This window comes from Cetorhinus maximus, chromosome 15 (assembly GCF_964194155.1).
Source record: "Cetorhinus maximus chromosome 15, sCetMax3.hap1.1, whole genome shotgun sequence".
NCBI classification, from domain to species: Eukaryota; Metazoa; Chordata; class Chondrichthyes; order Lamniformes; family Cetorhinidae; genus Cetorhinus; species Cetorhinus maximus.
Genome location: NC_135893.1, coordinates 75,134,660 through 75,155,744, shown reverse-complemented (window position 1 = coordinate 75,155,744; position 21,085 = coordinate 75,134,660). Strand labels below are relative to the sequence as shown.

Here is a 21,085-nt window from a genome sequence, read left to right as displayed (position 1 = left end):
CCTCATTAGCCACCTCTTTTAAGACTCTAGGATGAAGTCCATCAGGACCCGAAGACTTGTCAGACTGCAACTCCATCAGTTTACTCAGTACCGCTTCTCTAGTGATTATAATTTCACCAAGCTCCCCTCCTGATTTACAGCTATTGCTGGAATGTTTTTTGTATCCTCTATTATGAAGACAGAAACAAAATATTTGTTCATTTCATCCGCCATTTCTTTATTATCTATTAACTCCCCACTGTCACTTTCTAGAGGACCAACACTCGTTTTACCTACCCTTTTCCCTTTTAAATACCTGTAGAAAATCTTGCTACCCATATTCACATTTCTAGCTAGCTTGCTCTCACTCTAACTTTTCTCCTGGTTAACCTTTTAGTCATTGTGCTGTTCTTAATATTCTGACCAATCATCTGACCTGCCACTCATCTTTGCAGTTATATGCTTTTTCCTTAAGTTTAACTTCTCTAATTAACCACGGATGGTTAGAATTTTTCTTTACAGTAGGAAAATACTTATTCAGAAATATCCCCTTAAATGTCTGCTACTGCTTCTCTATTGATCTATCCCCTAGCCTAGTATCCCAGTTCACATCAGCTAGCTAAGCTTTCATGCCCACATAGTTGCCCTTACTTAAGTTTAAAATACTAGTCTTAGACCCACTCTTCACCCATTCAAACTGGATGTAAAATTCAATAATTTTGTGGTCGCTACTACCAAGCGATGCCTTCACTCTGAGGTCATTAATTAATCCCATCACATTACACAATACCAAGTCTAATAATAACCTGCTCGGTGGTTGGTTCCAAAATATGCTGCTCTAAGAAAAACTCTCTCAAAAGCATTTTATGAAATCCTTATCCAATCTACTACTGCTAATAAATATATATATAAAAACAAAAATAAAAACAAAAAACTACGGATGCTGGAAATCCAAAACAAAAACAGAAATACCTGGAAAAACTCAGCAGGTCTGGCAGCATCGGCGGAGAAGAACAAAGTTGATGTTTTGAGTCCTCATGACCCTTCAACAGAACTAAGTAGAAATAGGAGAGGGGTGAAATATAAGCTGGTTTAAGGTTGGGGGGGGGGGGGTGTCTCCCCCCCACCCTAAACCAGCTTATATTTCACACCCCTCTCCTATTTTTACTTAGTTCTGTTGAAGGGTCATGAGGACTCGAAACGTCAACTTTGTTCTACTATTGCTAATATGATTTTTCCAGTTCATATGCAGATTAAAATCACCCACGATTATTATCATCCTATCATCACAAGCACCCAATATTTCTTCTTGCATACTTTGTCCTATATCATGGTTACTGTCAAGGGGCCTGTAGACCCCATTCCCATTTTCCCCTACTATTCCTCATCTCCACTCAAACCGTTTCTACATCCTGATCTCCTGAGCCAAGGTTCTCTCTAATTATTGCACCAATGTCATCCTTGATCACAGTGCTACCCACCTCCACCTTTACCTAGCTTCTTATTCTTTTTGAATGTTATATACCCCTCAATATTCAGGACCCAATCCTCGTCATCCTGCAGCCACATCTCTGTAATGGCTATCAGATCATATCTATTTACTTCAATGTGCTCTATCAATTCATTATCTTTGTTACGAACATGACGTGCATTCAGATACAGAGCCTTTAGTTTTGCCTTTTTGTTATATTTGTAACATCTAGTCTTCATTTGGTGTGTTCATAGGTTTTATCTCTCTAACCCTTCCGGCTATTCTATGACCCTCATTTCCCATATTACTATTATGCTCTCCTGCCTTGAATCTACAGTTTGATTTGACACATCTATGCAAGCTTGATCCCTCACCCACCTTGTTTAATTTAAAGCTCTACTTCCCTAGTTATGCAATTCGCAAGAATACTCATTCCAGCACGGTTCAGGTATAGACTGTCCCAAAGGCACAGCCCCCTCTTTCCCCCAGTACTAGGGCCAATGCCCCATGAACCTGAACCCACTGCTCCCATATCAGTCTTTGAGCCACGTATTCATCTCTCTAATCTTATTCACCCTATGCCAATTTGCACGTGGCTCAGATAATAATCCAGAGATTATTACCTTTGAGGCTCTGCTTCTTAATTTGGCACCTAGCTTCTCATACTGACTATGCAGAACCTCTTTCCTTGTCGTGCCTATGTCATTGGTATCTACATGGACCACGACAACTGGATCCTCCCCCTCCCATTGCAAGTTCCTCTCCAGCCCTGGGAAGATGTCCCAAACCATGGCAGCAGGCAGGCAACAGAGCCTTCTGGGCTCTCGCTCTTTGCTGCATAGAACAGTGTTAATGCCCCTCACTATACTGTCCACTACTACCACTATATTCTTGTTTGCTAACTCCGCCTGAATGGTTTCCTATACCATGGTGCCATGACCAGCCTGCTCATCCACCTTGCAGACCTCGCTTTTTCACACAGGTTGCGAGCACCTCAAACCTGTTTGACGATTGCAAAGTCTGAGGCTCCTCCACTCCTGTCTACTCAGTCCTTTTACCTGCCTCACTCACAATCACATCCCCCTGTCCCTCACTGCTGACCAAAACAGACGAACCTATTCTAAGAGGTGGGACCGCCTTCTGGAACAAAGTATCCAGGTATTTCTCCCCCTCCCTTATGTTGCGCAGCGTCTGCAGTTTGACTTCCAGATCAATAATCCTGATCCAGAATTCCTCTGGCGCTTGCACTTTCTGCAGACGTGTTTGTTATGGATCACCTTGAAGTCCAAAAGCTTTCAAATTTCACAGCTGCAACATAACACCTGCCCTGCCTTTGTTACTTATGTTATTTAGTTAATTTAATTTAATTACCCATTTAATTAACTTAGAATAATTCCTATGTATACACCTCTTTCTCCCATGCACCGAATTCCCACGTGAACCTAATTTTCTACTCACTTGGTTTCCCCCCTCACTCTGGCGTAGTCACCTGTCTCCTCGCACGCTCCGTACTGAATCAGAAGCGAGGGACATGGGTTAATTGCACATTGTAATATCTGTCTCCATTTGCAGGTGAAAATTTAGAATACGGCTATGGGTATGACAATTAATTATATTCCCTTGAACGCCAACTCAAAAATGTTTGGAGTCAAAAACATCAACAGCAAATGCTGAAAATCTGAAATATAAACTGGGAAAGTACAGCATGTCAATCAGAGAAAGAGACATTTCAGGTTGAACCCTTCCTCAGAATTCTGCCAAAACATCTAAAGTTCTACTCAATGTGTTGAATAAAAGCTATTCATAGAATTATAGCAGGCAATAGCTTGAGTAACCTGGTGCCTCTACCCTGGGACTGTTTACTTACGGATTCTGGCTGCAATTTTAAGGACCCCAACTCAGTAGGAGAAAGACCAGCATTCTTTGACCCGAATCATCTCAATCTGATTAATCACATGCAGTCCATACATTTTGCTGACAAGAGGGCTCAGAAAAATGGGAGAGGGCGGAATGGTTCACTGCTTTCTACTCAAGTTTAGTTTTGAATGTTTAATTCATTTTACATCAATATATATCAACTTCAGTAAAATTGCAAATTAAAATGCATCTTTCAGTAGTTTAGAAGTGTTGTCAAATACTGTGCCAAAGCACAGAACAAATAGAAGCTTTAAATCCTGATAAATTAGAATAGATAAACAGTAATTGAGTCTTTTTCAATATCACAAAACAAGCTTATATGAGCTGTAATTATCCTGCATTCAGACAGTTTTTTCAACATTCCAACCAATGTTTTTATCCAGTAGTGATTACCCAGAAACCACAATTAAATACGTGTTTAGCATTATGGAGGCTTTATTATAAAATTTCAGTTTTAAAATAGAAAATTAAAATGTTCTTTGTTTCTTTTTTGAAGGCAACATTACTACTTACACAGAAATGAAAAGAATGTGTAACTCAGAATATAATGCAGTTTAAAACTCTAAATGCCATGACATGTGGCTTCAAAGCCAGAATAACTTCAACAAACATAAATCAATTAACAAAGCAATTTTACAGAATATCCTGAGGATTGCAGCATGTCAGCCACCTGACGCAGCATCAGTTCGTTTTGCCAGATTTGGTTTTCTTTCCGCCACTAGGTTGCCTTTGTTTCATTTTTCTTCCACTTGCCTTTAATATTTGATCATCGGAGCTTCCTTCTTCCGCTGAATCGCTTTCACTCTGTTGGAGGCTCCAAATTCTCTTTGAAGTGCTCACAAAGAGGTTGCTGGTGCTTCTGTTTGCTGCTATTTTCTTTGTTTGGTGAACTAGTGGCACTGTCACTATCCTCACCCTTCTCAGACTCCTGGTCCTTGTTCTACTGGATGCAATCATGTGTTGGTGCAATCACTGCCTTTTTGGCCCTGTTAGCTGCTTTGTCCATTGGAAAGAATGACTCGAGCTCCATTTCTTCAGCTTGCATATCAGAGTCACTAGGAAAAGGCAGTCAGATTTTGTAAATAACTAGAGGGTACCAATAACTTGATGAAAAGGTTATTCTTTAATAATGGACTCATCTAATTTTGTTAAGATTTAGCATTTTACCAATCTATGTCCTTCTTTCAAACTACTTCCAGGAAAGGGCATTTATTAAACCATCAGGGACATTGCTTTTTTTCTATTATTTTCTGAATTTTTTTGTATTTTACCAGTGCTTTCCATCATCTTTACCCCAAGATCTGGTTTCAACTGAACGTAATTGTTATTATGTTTATTAGTGCTTTGGGGCCTGAATCCCACAACTTGGTACATTATTCAGTTAAAATCCCAATTTCTAAAATTTATATGTATATAACTATCCCTTATATTTTTTTAAGTTGAAGATAGACAGCAAGGTGTATCAGTGGCAGGACAGGAAATCTCTATTTGAGTGCTACTAAAAAAAGACATTTTGTTTGTTGAAGCTTTTTGTCTTGCACTCATCAGGACAATCACAAGCATACCAATGTCAGAGGAAGCAACAACTTTATACTGCATGAGAAGAGAGTGTGGATTGGATGGCAAGTGCACCCTGGTTGGTAGTGGCATTGCCATGGAGAATGTACCAGGCTGTATGTCCCAAAGATTGGCATATCGTATCAACCAGCACGTCCCTTCCGCTGTTCACAATGGGCTAGGTACAGGCTGTACTTAACCAGCCTGTGCTTACAAAGCTCAAAACAGTGTCTAACATTAGATGTAATTCCTCGATTGGACAACATTTGCTAAACAATCCTCAGTGTGGTAAAAATTATGCGGATAACCAATTTAATATTGTCAGTCAGTCGCAGTGTGGAGCATTTGTATGCACTGGATGCTACATATATTAATACTCAGGGCCCTTTTCTTTGCAGACAGAAAAAACATGTACAAACATTGCACCTGTTTCAGCTAAACAAAATAAGTGATAGCCATTCACCAGTTCATTCCTCAGGGCAATGCCTTGACCAGAGTCAAGCTGTCTGGTTTAAATTTTAAACAATACTTGGCAGTTAACTGTCATGTCACCATTAACTGGTGCATTCTCCATGGCAACGTCTCTACCAGAGTCCACCTGCCAACCAATCAGCACACTCTTCTCATACAGTATAAAGTTATTGCTTCCCTGACATTGGTATTCTTATGATTGTTCTGATGAGTGCAAGATGAAAAGCTTCAACAAAATGTCTTTTTTCAGCAGTGCTCAAATCTCCATTTCGCAATACCAGCCAAGTGGTGAGGGTTTCAGCTGCACAGGGCGAAATCCTCAGCTTCAAGAATTGGCATTGGGGGTTTTGGTAACACTATGGTGGGGGTGCAATGGGAACGCAGATCCTGAAGTCTGGCAAGCTAGAGAATGAAATATTGGATTTGGTATATTAAAATAATTCTAGTGTCTAACAGTAATGAGGGAAAGTAAGTGTGTATCAGCCTGATGGCAATATCACCAAGAGGCAGAATGTGAATGAGGAGGTGGACCAAAGACAGATCCTTGGAGAACTGCAGAGGTAATGTTGTGCCGGGAGGAAGAGAAGCCATTGGAGACATTTTAGTTATGATTAGAAAGGCAAGCAAAAGCAGTCCCAACTCAGTTAGGCAATGGAGGAAAGGTATGGGAGGAGGATGGTGTTGTCAACAATGACAAAGGCTGCAGAGAAGTCAAAGATAGAAAATGCACAACAATCAGAGGGTGTCAGCTGCAACTTTGGTCACGGCTGTACCGGCAAAGACAAGAATTGGATGGAGAAGTTCAAATGGGCATTGGGGGGTAGCAACGTATTCAAGGGCTTGGGTAGAAAGGGAGTATGGGGATGGGGGGCACTAGTTTACAAGGACAGATGGTTTGAGGGCATTTTTTTTTAAAAAGGGGCTGGCCCTGTGATGTAAGGTTGATATGGGCACGTGTAGAGTTGGAAAAGAAACTGGAGGAAGGCAGAGGTTCAAAGTTAGGCCATGGCGAAACCTGGTGGGGTGTGCAGTGGGAGTTTAGTGGGGAAGTAAGGGAAGGAACAAAGACAACTGAGCGGATGGTCTCAATCTTCGTGACCAAGATGTCCATAAATTCCTTGCACTTGTTGGAGTCTAAGAGAAGAAGATGGTTCGTGAGGTAGTGGAGGGGAAAAAAAGATAGCCTTTGCTCTCCAGAATGATTCTGGGGTAGTGGGTAGCTTTGGGAGTGGAGAGTGAGGACTGATTGCATTTGATAAGGTCCAGATATTCTTATTCTTCTCATAATTTCCTGACCAACTATCTTCATGGCACTAGAATTCTCTCAAACAATTCCAATGAGTTAAACTATAAATAGTTTAAGCTGTGATATGTATCCAATTGAAGCTGAAACTACGCCAAACCACTTCATTTTGTAATTAACTGAATATATCAATTTTGCAATCTACTGCAACACCAAATTAAGGGCACACTTTGTCATACCACTCCTCTTTTTAGTTACTTACAGCCTGTACATACCTGGATTTCTCAGTCAGTCTCATATTCTGCCACATGTAATCCAAAAACATGGAGGCTTGGAACAATCTGTTGACCCGCTGGAAATGTCGCTCTAGAAGAATTCAATAAAAGGCAATGAACTTCAGAAATCTAATTACAATGCAAGAAAACCCAGTTCCAGCTACTTGCAGGTTCTGCCTAGAACTGATATAAAGAAGAATAAACATTTCAGGAGCACATTCTACACCAAAAAAAAACCCAAATTCAATTAAAAGGAAACAGCCAGGTGGAAATGCCTGGTGACACTTCAAAATCAGGGCTTTTCAAACAAGAAATACTGGATGTGCACAGACTAGAGACCAACAAAGGGGAAAGAAAAAGACAAGCACTTTATCTTAAAAATTACATCTGGTGGTGAGTTGCCTTCTTGAACTGCTGCAGTCCATGTGGTGTAGGTGCACCCACAGTGCTGTTAGGAAGGGAGTTCCAGGATTTTGACGCAGTGACACTGAAGGAATGGCGAGATATTTCCAAGTCAAGATGGTAAGTGACTTGGAGGGAAATTTCCAGGTGGTTGTGTTCCCATGAATCTGCTGCCCTTGTTCTTCTAGATGGTAGTGGTTGTGGGTTTGGAAGGTGCTGTCTAAGGATCCTTGGTGAATTCCAACAGTGCATCTTGTAGATGGTACACACTGCTGCTACTGTGCGTCAGTGCCAATCAAACGGGCTTTGTCCTAGATGGTGTCAAGCTTCTTGAGTGTTGTGGGAGCTGCACTCATCTAGGCAAGTGAGGAGTATTCCATCACGCTCCTGACTTGTGCCTTGTAGATGGTAGATAGGTTTTGGGGAGTCAGGAGTTGAGTTACTCGTCACACGATGCCTAGCCTCTGACCTGCTCTTGTAGCCACAGTATTTATATGGCTAGTCCAGTTCAGATTCTGTTCAATGGCAACCGCTAGGATGTTGATAGTGGGGTATTCAGTGATGGTAATGTCATTGAGTGTCATGGGGTGATGGTTAGATTTTTTCTTGTTGGAGATGGTCGTTACCTGGCACTTGTGTGGCACGAATGTTACTTGCCACTCGTCAGCCCAAGCCTGGATATTGTCCAGGTCTTGCTGCATTTGGACATGGGCTGCTTCAGTATCTGAGTCGTCGCGAATGGTGTTGAACATTATGCATTCATCAGCGAACATCCCCACTTCTGACCTTATGATGGAAGGAAGGTCATTGATGAAGCAGCTGAAGATGGTTGGGCTGAGGACACTACCCTGAGAAACTCCTGCTGTGATGTCCTGGAGCGGACATTAACCACAACCACAATAACCACAACCATCTTCCTTTGTGCTAGGTATGACTCCAACCAGTGGAAAGTGCAGGAGGTCATGCTGGGAGGAGCACTAGGCATACCTAAAAATGAGGTGTTAACCTGGTGAAGCTACATCAGAGGACTACCTACATGCCAAACAGCATAAGCAGCAAGTGACAGACAGAGCTAAGCGATCCCACAACCAACGGATCAGATATAAGCTCTGCAGTCCTGCCACATACAGTCATGAATGATGGGGGACAATTAAACAACTCACTGAAGGAGGAGGCTCCAAAAATATCCCCATCCTCAATGATGGGGGAACCCAGCACATCAGTGCAAAATATAAGGCTGAAGCTTTTGCTACAATCTTCAGCCAGAAGTACCAAGTGGATAATCCAACTTGGCCTCCTCCAGGAGGTCCCAGCATCACAGAATTCAGCCAATTCAATTCACTCCACGTGATATCAAGAAAAGGCTGAAAGCACTGGATAGTGCAAAGGCTAATGGCCTTAACAATATTGCGGCAATGGTACTGAAGACTTGTGGTCCAGAACTTGCCGCATGCCTAGCCAAGCTGTTCCAGTAGAGCTGCAACACTGGCATCTACCCAGCTATGTGGAAAATTGCCCAGGTATGTCCTGCACACAAAAAGCAGGACAAACCCAACCCAGCCAATTACTGCCCCATCAGTAAAGTAATGGAAGGGGTCATCCACAGTGCTATCAAGTGTCTTTTGCTTAGCAATAACCTGCTTACTGATGCCCAGTTTGGGTCCCGCCAGGGTCATGTAGCTCCTGCCCTCATTGGCTCAAACATGGACAAAAGAACTGAACTCCCGAGGTGAAGTGAGAGTGACTGCCCTTGACATCAAGGCCGCATTTGTTCGAGTGTGGCATCAAGGAGCCTTAGCAAAACTGGAGTCAATGGGAATCAGGGGGAAAAACACTCCACTGGTTAGGGTCAAACCAAGCCCAAAGGAAGATGGCTGTGGTTGTTGGAGGTCAGTCATCTCAGCTCCAGGACATCACGGCAGGAGTTCCTCAGGATAGTGTCCTCGGCCCAACCATCTTCAGCTGCTTCATCATTGACATTCCCTCCATCATTAGGTCAGAAGTGGGGATGTTCGCTGATGATTACACAATGTTCAGCATAATTTGCAACTCCTCGGGTACTGAAGCAGTCCGTGTCCAAGTGCAGCAAGACCTGGATAATATCCAGGCTTGGGCTGACTAGCGGCAAGTAACATTCACACCACACAAGTGCCAGGCCACGACCATCTCCAACAAGAGAGAATCTAACCATCGCCCCTTGACGTTCAATGGCATTATCATCACTGAATCTCCCGCTATCAACAGCCTGAGGGTTACCATTGACCAGAAACTGAACTAGACTAGCCATATGTATACGGTGGCTACAAGAGCAGGTCAGAGGCTAGGAATCCTGCCATGAGTAACTCATCTCCTGACTCCCCAAAGATCTACAAGGCACAAGTCAGGATTGTGATGGAACACTCCCCAATTGCCTGGATGAGTGCAGTTCCCACAACAATCAAGAAGCTTGACACCGTCCAGGACAAAGCAGCTTGCTTGATTGGCACCACATTCACAAACATGCATACCCTCCACCACATTCACACAATGGCAGCAGTGTGTACCATCTACAAGGTGCACTGCAGGAAATCACCAAAGCTCCTTAGGTAGCATCTTCCAATCCCACGACCACGCCATCTAGAAGGACAAGGGCAGCAGACACATGGAAACACCATCAACTGGAAGTTCCCCTCCAAGTCACTCACCTTCCTGATATGGAAATATATCGCCGTTCCTTCACTGTCACTGGGTCAAAATCCTGGAACTCCCTCCCTAACAGCACTCTAGGTGTACCTACACTACAGGGACTGCAGCGGTTCAAGGCAGCAGCTCACCATCACCTTCTCAAGGCCAAGTAGGGATGGGCAATAAATGCTGACCCAGCCAGCGAAGCCCACGTCCTGTGAATGAATTAAAAAAAAGATTCGAAACATTAACTCTGTTTCTCTCTCCACAGATGCTGCCAGACCTGCTGAGTTTTTCCAGCATTTCCTGTTTTTATTTATAATAAAATGCCGAGTGTTCTTCCTCTTGATTCCTTTCCTGTGACCTTGCTGGAAAGGTTCACAAGCTGGAATTGGGTAAGAACAGGGTTTGGCTTACATGCTATGTCCTGCGCCCCCTTGACGATTGAATGCCTTACTGGCATTCACCAGCTAAGTTCACACACTTGAGCAACGTGGCACTGAAGGTGGGAAAGAAGAAATGAACTGCAGAAAATATGCACATTTTATAAATCATGTCACCCTTCAACCAAGTAATAATGAAGAATGCGCACATTTGATAGAATAAGTACATTTAAGAAAACCAAAATAAAATAAACCAATTGGACAATAGTCTAATTACCGGTATAGGGGATTAATCCCTCTACAGCAGCCTTGATCCCATTGTACTGAAGAAGTTGCTCAGGAGTTTCGTTTCGTAGCAGGATCTGGACAATAGATTGAGCTTCATGACAGTTTTTAGAGTTTGTGTTCCACATGATGCAGAACTTTAACACAGACTCTAAGGAAAATAAAACAAATGAATCAAAGTCATTTTTTAATGCAGTCTTCTTACGAACTGTAGCCTTTTGGGACTTTTGCTGAGAATACAGATTTAAAGAAGAATGATTGTGCAACAAATAACATAGGCATACCAGAAGATGTAACAAAAGGCAGTGGTCTGGCATTTCTGATGGGCTTCACCTTTTATTCCAAGCACAAAGCTGGTCAAATCAGCTCAAGGGACTGCAGAATCTCGAGCACAAATTATATTCACCGTGAACTGAGTTTCTACGATCTTTTGTGTTGGTTTAAAAAACATTGCGCTAGAAGCTAACCCTGCCCACTAAACTGACTAAACCAACCAATCAAATCAATCATCACTGCGAGTTTCCACTAACTGCAACAGATTGCCGGTCTTCTGGAAGCTCTTAAAATTAAGCTTCTTTTTAGGCACAAGGACACCAATAGGCACCTTTTAAAAGCTTTTAAGTATTATCTTTGATAAAGTGAATACTGTACACTATTCTAACTAGTAAATGGCTCTAGATAGTATTTTTTGGAGTCAATTTCACTTATTTAAAATCATGGGTGATGGACTAGACATTGATTAAAATTAAAAACAAAAAACTACTGCGGATGCTGGAAATCCAAAACAAAAACAATTACCTGGCAAAACTCAACAGGTCTGGCAGCATCGGCGGAGAAGAAAAGAGTCGACGTTTCGAGTCCTCATGATCCTTCGAAGGGTCATGAGGACTCGAAACGTCGACTCTTTTCTTCTCCGCCGATGCTGCCAGACCTGCTGAGTTTTGCCATTGATTAAAATTGTTTTGCTGTGATAAAGGCACTTTCAGCTAACAGCATCAGGTTAACACTCTTTTAAAATGCTGCCCGAATGCATTGGTTCATGGAAGATTTTACCTTTGGCAACATGCAAATTAGCTTGAGCTGAAACCTCAACAAAAAAAACCCTTCTGAAACTAGTGTAACTTAGAGCACAATTTCCTCACTTCTGAACACCAATACCCTCGGGACAAAGGCCATTAAATTCCATTAGAATTTAAGATTACTTTCTGTAACTTTGGATTGCAGCAGTTCAAGGAGACAGCTCACCACCACCTTCTCAAGGGTAATTAGGGATAGGCAATAAATGCTGGCCTTGCCAGCGACACCCACTTCCCATAAAAGAATAAAATAAAATTAGCTTATAGTAATGTGTACATAGTGCTGCGGAGGAACAAAAGGATTTAGGTGTGTCTCACCGATAAGAAATTTTAAGAAACAAGAAGAAACGATTTGTCTCTCTCAGGGTCATAGTGGATGATGTCACACATCCCACGTTGAACTCTGGCCCACTCACTCAGTGCCTTTGCAACCTTCTTGTAATTTGCATTTCTGTTTTAATTTTATATCTACTACAACTCCAACCTTTTCAACAAGAAATACCTATAACACAAGGGGGAGGCAGTGGCATTGTCACTGGACTAGTAACCCAGAAGGCCCAGGGTGATGCTCTGGGGGCCTGGGTTCAAATCCCACCATGGCAGATGGTGGAATTAAAAGTCTAATGATGACCATGAAACCATTGTCAATTGTTGTTAAACCCATCTGGTTCACTAATGAGGGGTAAGTAAGTCTGCCTTCTTTACCTGGTCTGGCCGACATGTTACTCCAGATTGACTCCAGACGGTTAAATGCCCTCTGAAATGGCCTAGCAAGCCACTCAGTTGAATCAAACCACTACAAAGTCTATAATGAGATCGGATGGACCACTTGCCATTAACTTAGGAAATTATGACCGGAAATGACAACCTGTCGACCCTGCAAAGTCCTCCTTAACAACATCTGGGGGCTTGTGCCAAAATTGGGAGAGTTGTCTCACAGACTAGTCCTCCTTAGACAGCACATTCCAAACCCTCAACGTCCCCTCCAAGCCACTCACCAACCTGACTTGAAAATATATTGCCGTTTCTTCACTGTCATTGGGTCAAAATCCTGTAACTCCCTCCCTAACAGCATTCTGGGTGTACTTACACCACATGGACTGCAGCGGTTCAAGGCGGCGGCTCACCACCACCTTCTCAAGGGCAATTAAGGATGGGCAATAAATGCTGGCTTAGCCAGTGACGCCCACATCCCATGAATGAATAAACAAAGTACCTTTTTGATCTTGTCGCAGCTTTAGCATTGTTGATTCCAGCCGTTCTTGTCCATTAGATTCACCAAGAATCGCTATGAAAAAAGAAAAATAATTACTTCATATTAATATACTGAAAATATTCTGCATGTAGAATTTAAGAGAGGATTTATTTTATTCCTGTGAAACTAGGCTTGATGCTGTGGTAATTTCCAGTGTTAATTAGCAAGCCAAAGAGAGGCATGATGGCATCAAAGCTGATTACTTTTACAAGTAGCTTTGAAACAACAGAAGTACCCAAGGATGACACTAAGTTGAAATAGCTAGTCATTAATAAGAATCTTAAGAGATCAAAAAAAGATTCTGCCCTGTTGATGCTAATAGTCAACCAATTTGGCTTAGTTCATTAATAACAGGCATAGTATTGTTCCACAAGTCTAAGGGTAGGCTCAATTCAGAGTCCCTGCTAATTGACAACTCACCAGAACAAACTTTTGATCTAACAATCTTAAAGGAATTCACTTGCTGTTTCACAAAATCTGAAACACAGAGTGGACAACTGGGCCCGAGCAGCCTGTATCAGGAAGTAAAGGCCAGCTAACTTTGATATAGCTTGCTTGAAAGTGGTCATTGTCTGGAGGGTCAGCAAGCTCTATTTGTACATGAGCTGAGCAGTATAGGAGATCAACAGATCGCACTGTGTAAAACAAAATTCTGTTCATTCATAGATTTTACACAAGGTACGTCAATTTATTGGTTAGTAATTGCATCATCACTCCACAGTGCTTTTCAGTTTACTTTCTGTAAAACCAGGAGAGAGATACCACAGTAAATTTATACAGCAAGGGCTTATTTACAATCCTTGGGTCACACAATCATTGAGCTAGACATTGTTCAATAAACAATGCACTCTGGATTATGTGGGGTCCCTAAAATTGATTACAAGAGTGACCGGCACAGCCGAACCAAAGCAAACACTTGAAAATTGTGAAGCCTGATTAACAGAACTTTTTTTAAAAATCAGACTAAATTTTCATCTTTTAGCCAACTTAGTAAGTGTTTTCTACTTCAGGTCAATGAAGAGTGTGTACTGTGATGATAAAACAACAGTGGTATGCTTTAATTGTCATAGTAACCCAACGTTGCTAACTTACTCATCCCTTCTACACATCTGATTCACATGGCCCATTAACTTAAATTGGACATAGTAATAATGATATAATGATCTAAGAAAACATTAAGTAAACTGCAAATGAAGAAACCATATGACGGGAATAATGAACTGAGCAATTATACACCAGATTTTTTTGCCAAGCCAGCAATCAGTATAAAGGAACGTGCCTGCTCAAAAATGACCATTATGGGCCAGAAAGGCCCACTGTTTAGGAAATATTGTTGGGCCTTGTGCCCAAATTAGGCCAGAAGCTGTGTCAGGAGGCCCAAACCATTTTTGGGGCCGGCAAAGCTGCGGAGCATCCCAGTGTTGCTCACAATTTTGAGCAGGTGGGAAATCGGTTGGCTCCCACCAGGACTCAGTTGCTCTACCTCCAACTTTCCTTTCCTCAAGTCCTTGAACATGTCGCCTCTTAAATCTATTCCCATGAGTAAGGCTGTGGAGGTTGGGGAAGAGGAGATAACCGTGGTTCAGTATGAGATGACAGCAGTCCACAGTATTTTAGTGAAGCCATTTGGAGGACTCCTGTTCCTTCTCACCAGATTAAAAATAAATGTCAGGGTCTTTTTCTTGAATTGCTCAAGACCTAGTTGAAATGGGTAGAGCGAGGATGACTCGCACGCTTCTCATTTGCATCTGAATATTGCGATAAGGGTTCTAAAGTTGCCGTGGGACTCTGATTCACGCAGTTAAGCAGCCTGCCACCTGGTGCAGCTAAGTGTTCTGCTTGAAAATTGCATCAGGCAGACTTTGGACAGCAATGGGACAGCCAAGGTGCATCATCCCAATCTTCAACTGCCAGCACCCACCCGTTTCTCAGATGAGAAATGGGCAGCCTAAAGTTGAAAAGCACCTCCATATCTCCTAATATCTCTTAGCATGATAAAACAATGGCTGCTGAGGCAGCACTCCTGACACACGAATCGCTGTTAAATACCATGATAAATAGTCCGAAGACAGAATGAATAAATTGGGATTGATTACATTTGTATACTTTTAATAATTGGCAAAAGAAGCAAAAGTGATATGAGAAGAAACTTTTTCATGCAATGAGTGGTTAAGGTCTAGAATGCACTGCCTGTGAGTGTGATGGAGGCAGGTTCAATTGAAGCATGGAGAAGAAAATTAGGACTGCTATCTGAAAAGGAACAATTACAGAGTTATGGGGAGAGGGCAGGAGAATGGCACTAAGGGAATTGCTCATTCAGAGGCGATGCAGACAAGATGGGCCGAATGGCCTTCTGCTCTGTAACTATTCTGTGATTAACAAGCGATTCTTCTCTAACATCTTACTCTTCCACTTGTATTAGTCTAAGTGCAATAGGCATGGTGAAAGTGAAAAAATTCAAGGAACATGCAGACAAAAATGACAGACAGGAAAAAAGATTAGCTGCTCCATCAAATTTGTCCCCATACTCTTGATGCCTGCAGCATCATGACTAGGTGCTTCTTTCCCCACAACCTGCAGTCATGTAATTGCCTGGGAAAGGCAAAAAAAAAGGAAGCTTGGAGGACTGATAATCCTCTGAGCCATCAGGAGGAATGCTAATCCACCCTCAAATTGACCTGTAATCTATCCAGTGCCAACCTAATGAACCAAACATGTGATGGATATAGAGGCACATACATACACACACACACACTTTATCTGTCTCGATCTTTATTATCAGACAGCATGAAGATAAAGATAATCATTTGAGATTACTAACCCACAAGGGGATGAGACTTAGTTGTTCCAGGCATTTCAATTAAGGCTGACTGTTCCATGATCATGGCATACTGAAGGAAATGGCTGAGGCCATGAATAATGCCATAATAACTAGCGTTCCAAACTAAATTGGTACCTCCTGAAGAATATAAGCAAACACAAGTTGCTGACTTCCCCAGCTTGAACAGATACTGAAGCATCATTCTTACACAATGGGAAGATGGAGCATGAGAAGTAATTGGGGAAAGATTCATGTGGATTCCTTATTTAACAAAGGATTAAAATCAAAACCTGGCAGTTATTGATCAACACATTTAACCTCAGCAACAGGAGATTATAAATGAAATTGCAGTTCGTAGTATCCCCCCTGTTCTCAAATACCATGGAATCTTTATTTCCGTCTGAGAGGTAAGATGGACTGTTGTTTAATGTATCCCCTGAGAGTTAACAGATTCAATCAAGAATTAGCCTAGATTATGTTCTTCAGTGTCTGAAATTGGGCTTGAGCCCAAGACCTGCCAACTCAGAGCTCAGACAGTGATACCAATGAGTCAGGGCTACACTCACCCAAGGCTGCTGCAAGCTTTCAGCCTCCAACATGTACTGGTTATGCCTCAATCTCAATAGGAAATGGTTAAATACATTGCCAGTAGCCATGATCATCCTAGACAGAACACACCCAGGATTTCCGGTGCAGATCCTTTAAAGTCACAAGTTTAGATTGTTTCAACACTCCCTCCAGCCCATCACGTTCTAAACTAAATTGGTACCTCCTAAAGAATACAAGCAAACACAAGTTGCTGACTCCCCCAGCTTGAACAGATACTGAAGCATCAATCTTACACAACCATCACTACCCCTCTATCATCTCAAGGCTCTCAATTCCCTCTAACGCTAAACTCCACACACTACTGTTAAATAATAATAAGCATTATTCCGAGGACTATTACTAATCATTGGGAATTATGATGAAATCAATTTTGTCTGTGTGTTCTGTAAGTCAGCAGTTGTGGAGACTGACAGTTGACTGGAGATTGAGACATTTAAAGCACCAAATGTTACAAGGGTAACATATTCGATTCTGCCTATGAACAGGGTCAGGACCCTGTTGGGGCTTTTAATAGGTCACACAGATCAGTTCAAGGGTCAGTGAACAGCAGTTAATCAAAGAGTTAGTCAGAAGCAGTTGAAGAAGAAGGTGGCTAGCGCCATCCAGTTTAAGTGCTATTGTTAGTGCTGAGGTGCTCAGAGAAGCCCCAGGAACCATTTGGTAGTTCCGTGCAGTTGGGGCTGAGAAGGCGGTGGAAGGTCGCTGGCTCTGTGCATTTGTGGCTTGGGGAAGCCCTGGGGCACTTATCAGCTCAATGCAGCTGAAAGGAAACTGTTGGCTAGAGACCTGGCAGTTGGACAAAGGAAAAGCCTGTAAGCAATGGTGAAGTTGGCAGTTGGCTCATGGGTAGTGGGGCTCTGCTCAGAGCAGTCAGAGAGCTGGAATTGTGCCGGGGATTAGATGCTGGAGTGCAGCTTTGTGAACTCAGTGGGATGCGGTATCAGAAGAGACTGAGCAACTACAAGGTGAGCAGTCATTGGGAAAGCCTGAGGGAAATCAAAAGCTATATCCTCAAAAAGAGAGGAGCTGAAATCCCTTGTGAGGGAGACAGAGTTTTTTTTAAAAAAAGGATTTTATGACTCAGTGATTGCTCACATTCTGAATGGGTTGTTGAGAAAATTGTGGGATCTGTCTGGGTTGTGTCTGCCATTTAAAATGGAATTTGTAGTGTGTTTGACTACAGTTTGCATGTTAATTCATAAGAACATAAGAAATAGATGTAGGAGTAGGCCATTTGGCCCCTCAAGCCTGCCCCACCATTCAATAAGATCATGGCTGATCTGCCCCAGGCCTCAACTCCTCTTTTGTGCTAGCTCCTTATATCCCTCAACTCCCCGATATTTCAAAAATCTATCTACCTCCTCTCTAAGTATTTTCAGTGATCTACCCTCCACAACTGTCTGGGGTAGACAATTCCAGACATTCACTGCCCTCTGAGAGAAGAAATTCCTTCGCATCTCAGTTTTAAATGAGTGTCCCCTTATTCTGTAACTATGTCCCTAGTTTGAGATTCCCCTACTAGTGGAAACATCTTCTCAACGTCTACTCTGTCAAGCCCCCTCAGGATCTTGTACGTTTCAACAAGATCACCCTTCATTCTTCTAAACTCTAATGAATAAACGCCATTCTTGATAAATCAACCCCTTCATCTCAGGAATCAGCCTGGTGAATCTCTTGAATTGTCTCCAATGCCAGTATATCCTTTCTTAAATATGGGGACCAAAACAGTACACAGTACTCCTGGTGCAGCCTCACCAACACCCTGTACAGTCTCACCAACACCCTGTACAGTTGTAACAAGTCTTTCCTATTTTTAAACTCCAACCACCTCACAATATAGGCCAAAATTCCACTTGCCTTCTTAACTACTTGCTGCACCTGCATGCTAACTTTTTGTGTTTCATGCACAAGAACACCCAGATCCTTCTATGCTGCACTTTTTTTTGGAGTCTCTCTCCATTTAAATAATAGTCTGCCTTTGATTCTTCATACTAAAGTGCATGACCTCACACTTTCCTACATTAAACTCCATCTGCCAAGTTTTTGCCCACTCAACCTATCCATACCCCCTTGCAAATTCCTTATGTCCTCATCACAACATGCCTTCCCACCTATTTTTGTATCATCAGCAGATTTAGATACATTACACTCTGTCTCTCCTCCAAGTTATTAATATAGATAGTAAATAATTGAGGCCCTAGGGCTGATCCTTGTGGCATTCCACTAATTATCATTCCAAGCTGAAAAAGGCCCATTAATCCCGACTCTCTGTCTTCTATGTGTTAACCAATCCTCAAACCATGCTACTACATTACTCACAATACTGTAAACTCCAATCTTGTGCAATAATCTTTTATGAGGCAACTTATCAAATGCTTCTGGAAATCCAAATACACTACATCTACCAGTTCCCCTTTATCAACTCTGCTTGTTATATCCTCAAAAAACTCTAGCAAATTTGTCAAACATGATTTCCCTTTCACAAAACCATGTTAACCCAGTTTGATTGCGTTAAACTTCTCTAAATGTCCTGCTATTTCTTCCTTAATAATGGACTCTAGCATTTTCCCAATGACCGATGTTAGGCTGACTGGCCTAGTTTCCTGTTTTTTGTCTCTGTCCCTTCTTGAACAGGGGCGTCACATTAGCAGTTTTCCAATCCACTGGGACCCTCCCAGAATCCAGCGAGTTCTGGAATATTTTGACCAATGCCTCCACTATCTCTGCAGCCACTTCCTTTAAAATCATGTTTACCTCGTGCTAATTCTGGATGCTAGACTACAAGATAGATATAGCGTTGATTGTTCACTTTGCTGACCATTGCATAGTAAAAATTTCTTCTGTTTATTTAAAAGTTGTGGAATCTTGTGGCTTTATTCTCTTAGTAAGAACCTGGGATTTCAAATTTTGTCTACTTCAAACAAATCATAACCACATTTGGGGGTACAGAGGTCATGTTTGACAAACCTGATCCAGATTCCTGACATTAATAGAATGTTAGAGGAGGAACATTCAGTATATCTTTTACTTTTTTGATTTATTTGCTCATGGGATTGAGAGCATCACTGGCTAGGCCAGCACTTATTGCCCATCCTCAATTGTCCTTGAGGAGATGGTGATGAGCTGCCTTCTTCACACACTGCAGTCTGGTGTAGGTACACCCACAGTGCTGTTAGGGAGTCCCAGGAATTTGACCCAGCAACAGTGAAGGAACGCAATATAGTTCCAAGTCAAGATGGTGTGTGGCTTGGAGGGGAACCTCCAGGTGGTGGTGTTCCCATGTGCCTACTGTTGTCCTTCCAGGGGTTAGAGGTCGCAGGTTTGGAAGGTGCTATCGAAGCTTGGATTTCCAAAAAGCTTTTGACAAAATTCGACTTGAAGGACTGTAAGCTAAAAATAAGTCCCACTGTGCCAAGGATGATATTGAGATGGATTACAAACTAACTAGCTAAAGTCAGTTTTAATGGGGCTGTTTCCCAATGGAGTCCAGTTACTAGTACTGGTCCCCTTAAGTTTATTGAAGACCTAGAGCAGGGAATAAGTGGTACAATTATTAAACTGGAGTAGAGTTAGATACAAGAATTAAATACTTGCAACTGGATTTAGACAACTTGGATAGGTGGGTCAAAGATTGCCAAATGTTCTCCAATAAGACAAGTGTGTAATTATATATATAGATGTGCAGCATCAATAGTACAGGATGGGTAAAAGCAAGAGGAACAAAGAGAGACTCGTTAGTGTTCATAACTACTCTGTAAAAATTCAAATGCAGTGTCAGGAGGCGGTATGTAAAGTAAACAGGGCTCTGGAAACTAATGGCATAAAACCAGAGCCACAATAACATGCAAAACTTTGGTAAGATCTCAATTAGAGTATTTCGTATGTGTTTGATCCCCCCATCTTGGAGGTTCAGAGAAAGCCATCAAGGACAATCCCTGGTCTATGTGCATTTAGCTTTAGTGATGTGATAATGGCACTTAGAATATCACAAAATGATTAGGCAAAGTTGACACTTTTATGAAGCAGAAATAGTGTTTGACAAATAAACATGAGTTTTTTGACAATGTATTGAGCAAGGTAGACAAAGGGAAACCAGTGGATGCAGTATATTTGAATTTCTAAAAGACATTCGATAAAGTGCCACATGAAAGGTTGATACATGAAATATGGTTTCATGGGGTTGGGGGTGATAATAATAGCATGGTTTGAGGACTGAATAATGGCCAGAAATGTTTAGGTCATTTTCAAGTAAGCAGGTTGCAATTAGTAGAATGCCTCAAGGATCAATGCATGGGCCTCAGCTACCTGCAATCTAGATCATTGACTTAGATGAGGGAATGGAGTGTAATGCATTCAAATTTGCTGACGACACAAAGCTAATAAAGTAAGCTCTGAGGGGGTTGCATAGAGACTGCATAGATATAGGAAGGTTAATGGAGTGGGCAAGAAGGTGACAAATAGAGCATAATATTGGGAAATGTGAAATTATCACTTTGTTAGGAACAGAAAACTTAAAAGTAGAATATTTTTCAAAAGATGAGAGATTTGGAAACGTTAGTATGCAGAGGGATTTGGGGGTCCTTGTACACAAATCAAAGGAATTAACATGCAGATACAGTAAGCAATTAGGAAGGCAAATGGTGTGTTAGACTTTATTGCAAGTGGCTTGGAGTATAA

General features: G+C 41.9%; 1 protein-coding gene across 1 annotated transcript in view; it reads right to left on the bottom strand.

Annotated features, from left to right (window-relative positions):
- Positions 1-3,484: 3,484 nt before the first annotated feature.
- Positions 3,485-21,085, bottom strand: part of tbl3 (transducin beta like 3) — a 64,940-nt gene continuing 47,339 nt past the window's right edge. The window contains exons 20-23 of the mRNA XM_078558662.1: positions 12,940-13,011; positions 10,640-10,798; positions 6,914-7,004; positions 3,485-4,422 (exon numbers count right to left, since the gene is read on the bottom strand). Of these exons, the coding sequence (XP_078414788.1) occupies positions 4,308-4,422; positions 6,914-7,004; positions 10,640-10,798; positions 12,940-13,011 (437 nt within the window). The 3' untranslated portion in view covers positions 3,485-4,307. The remainder of the gene's footprint in view (positions 4,423-6,913; positions 7,005-10,639; positions 10,799-12,939; positions 13,012-21,085) is intronic.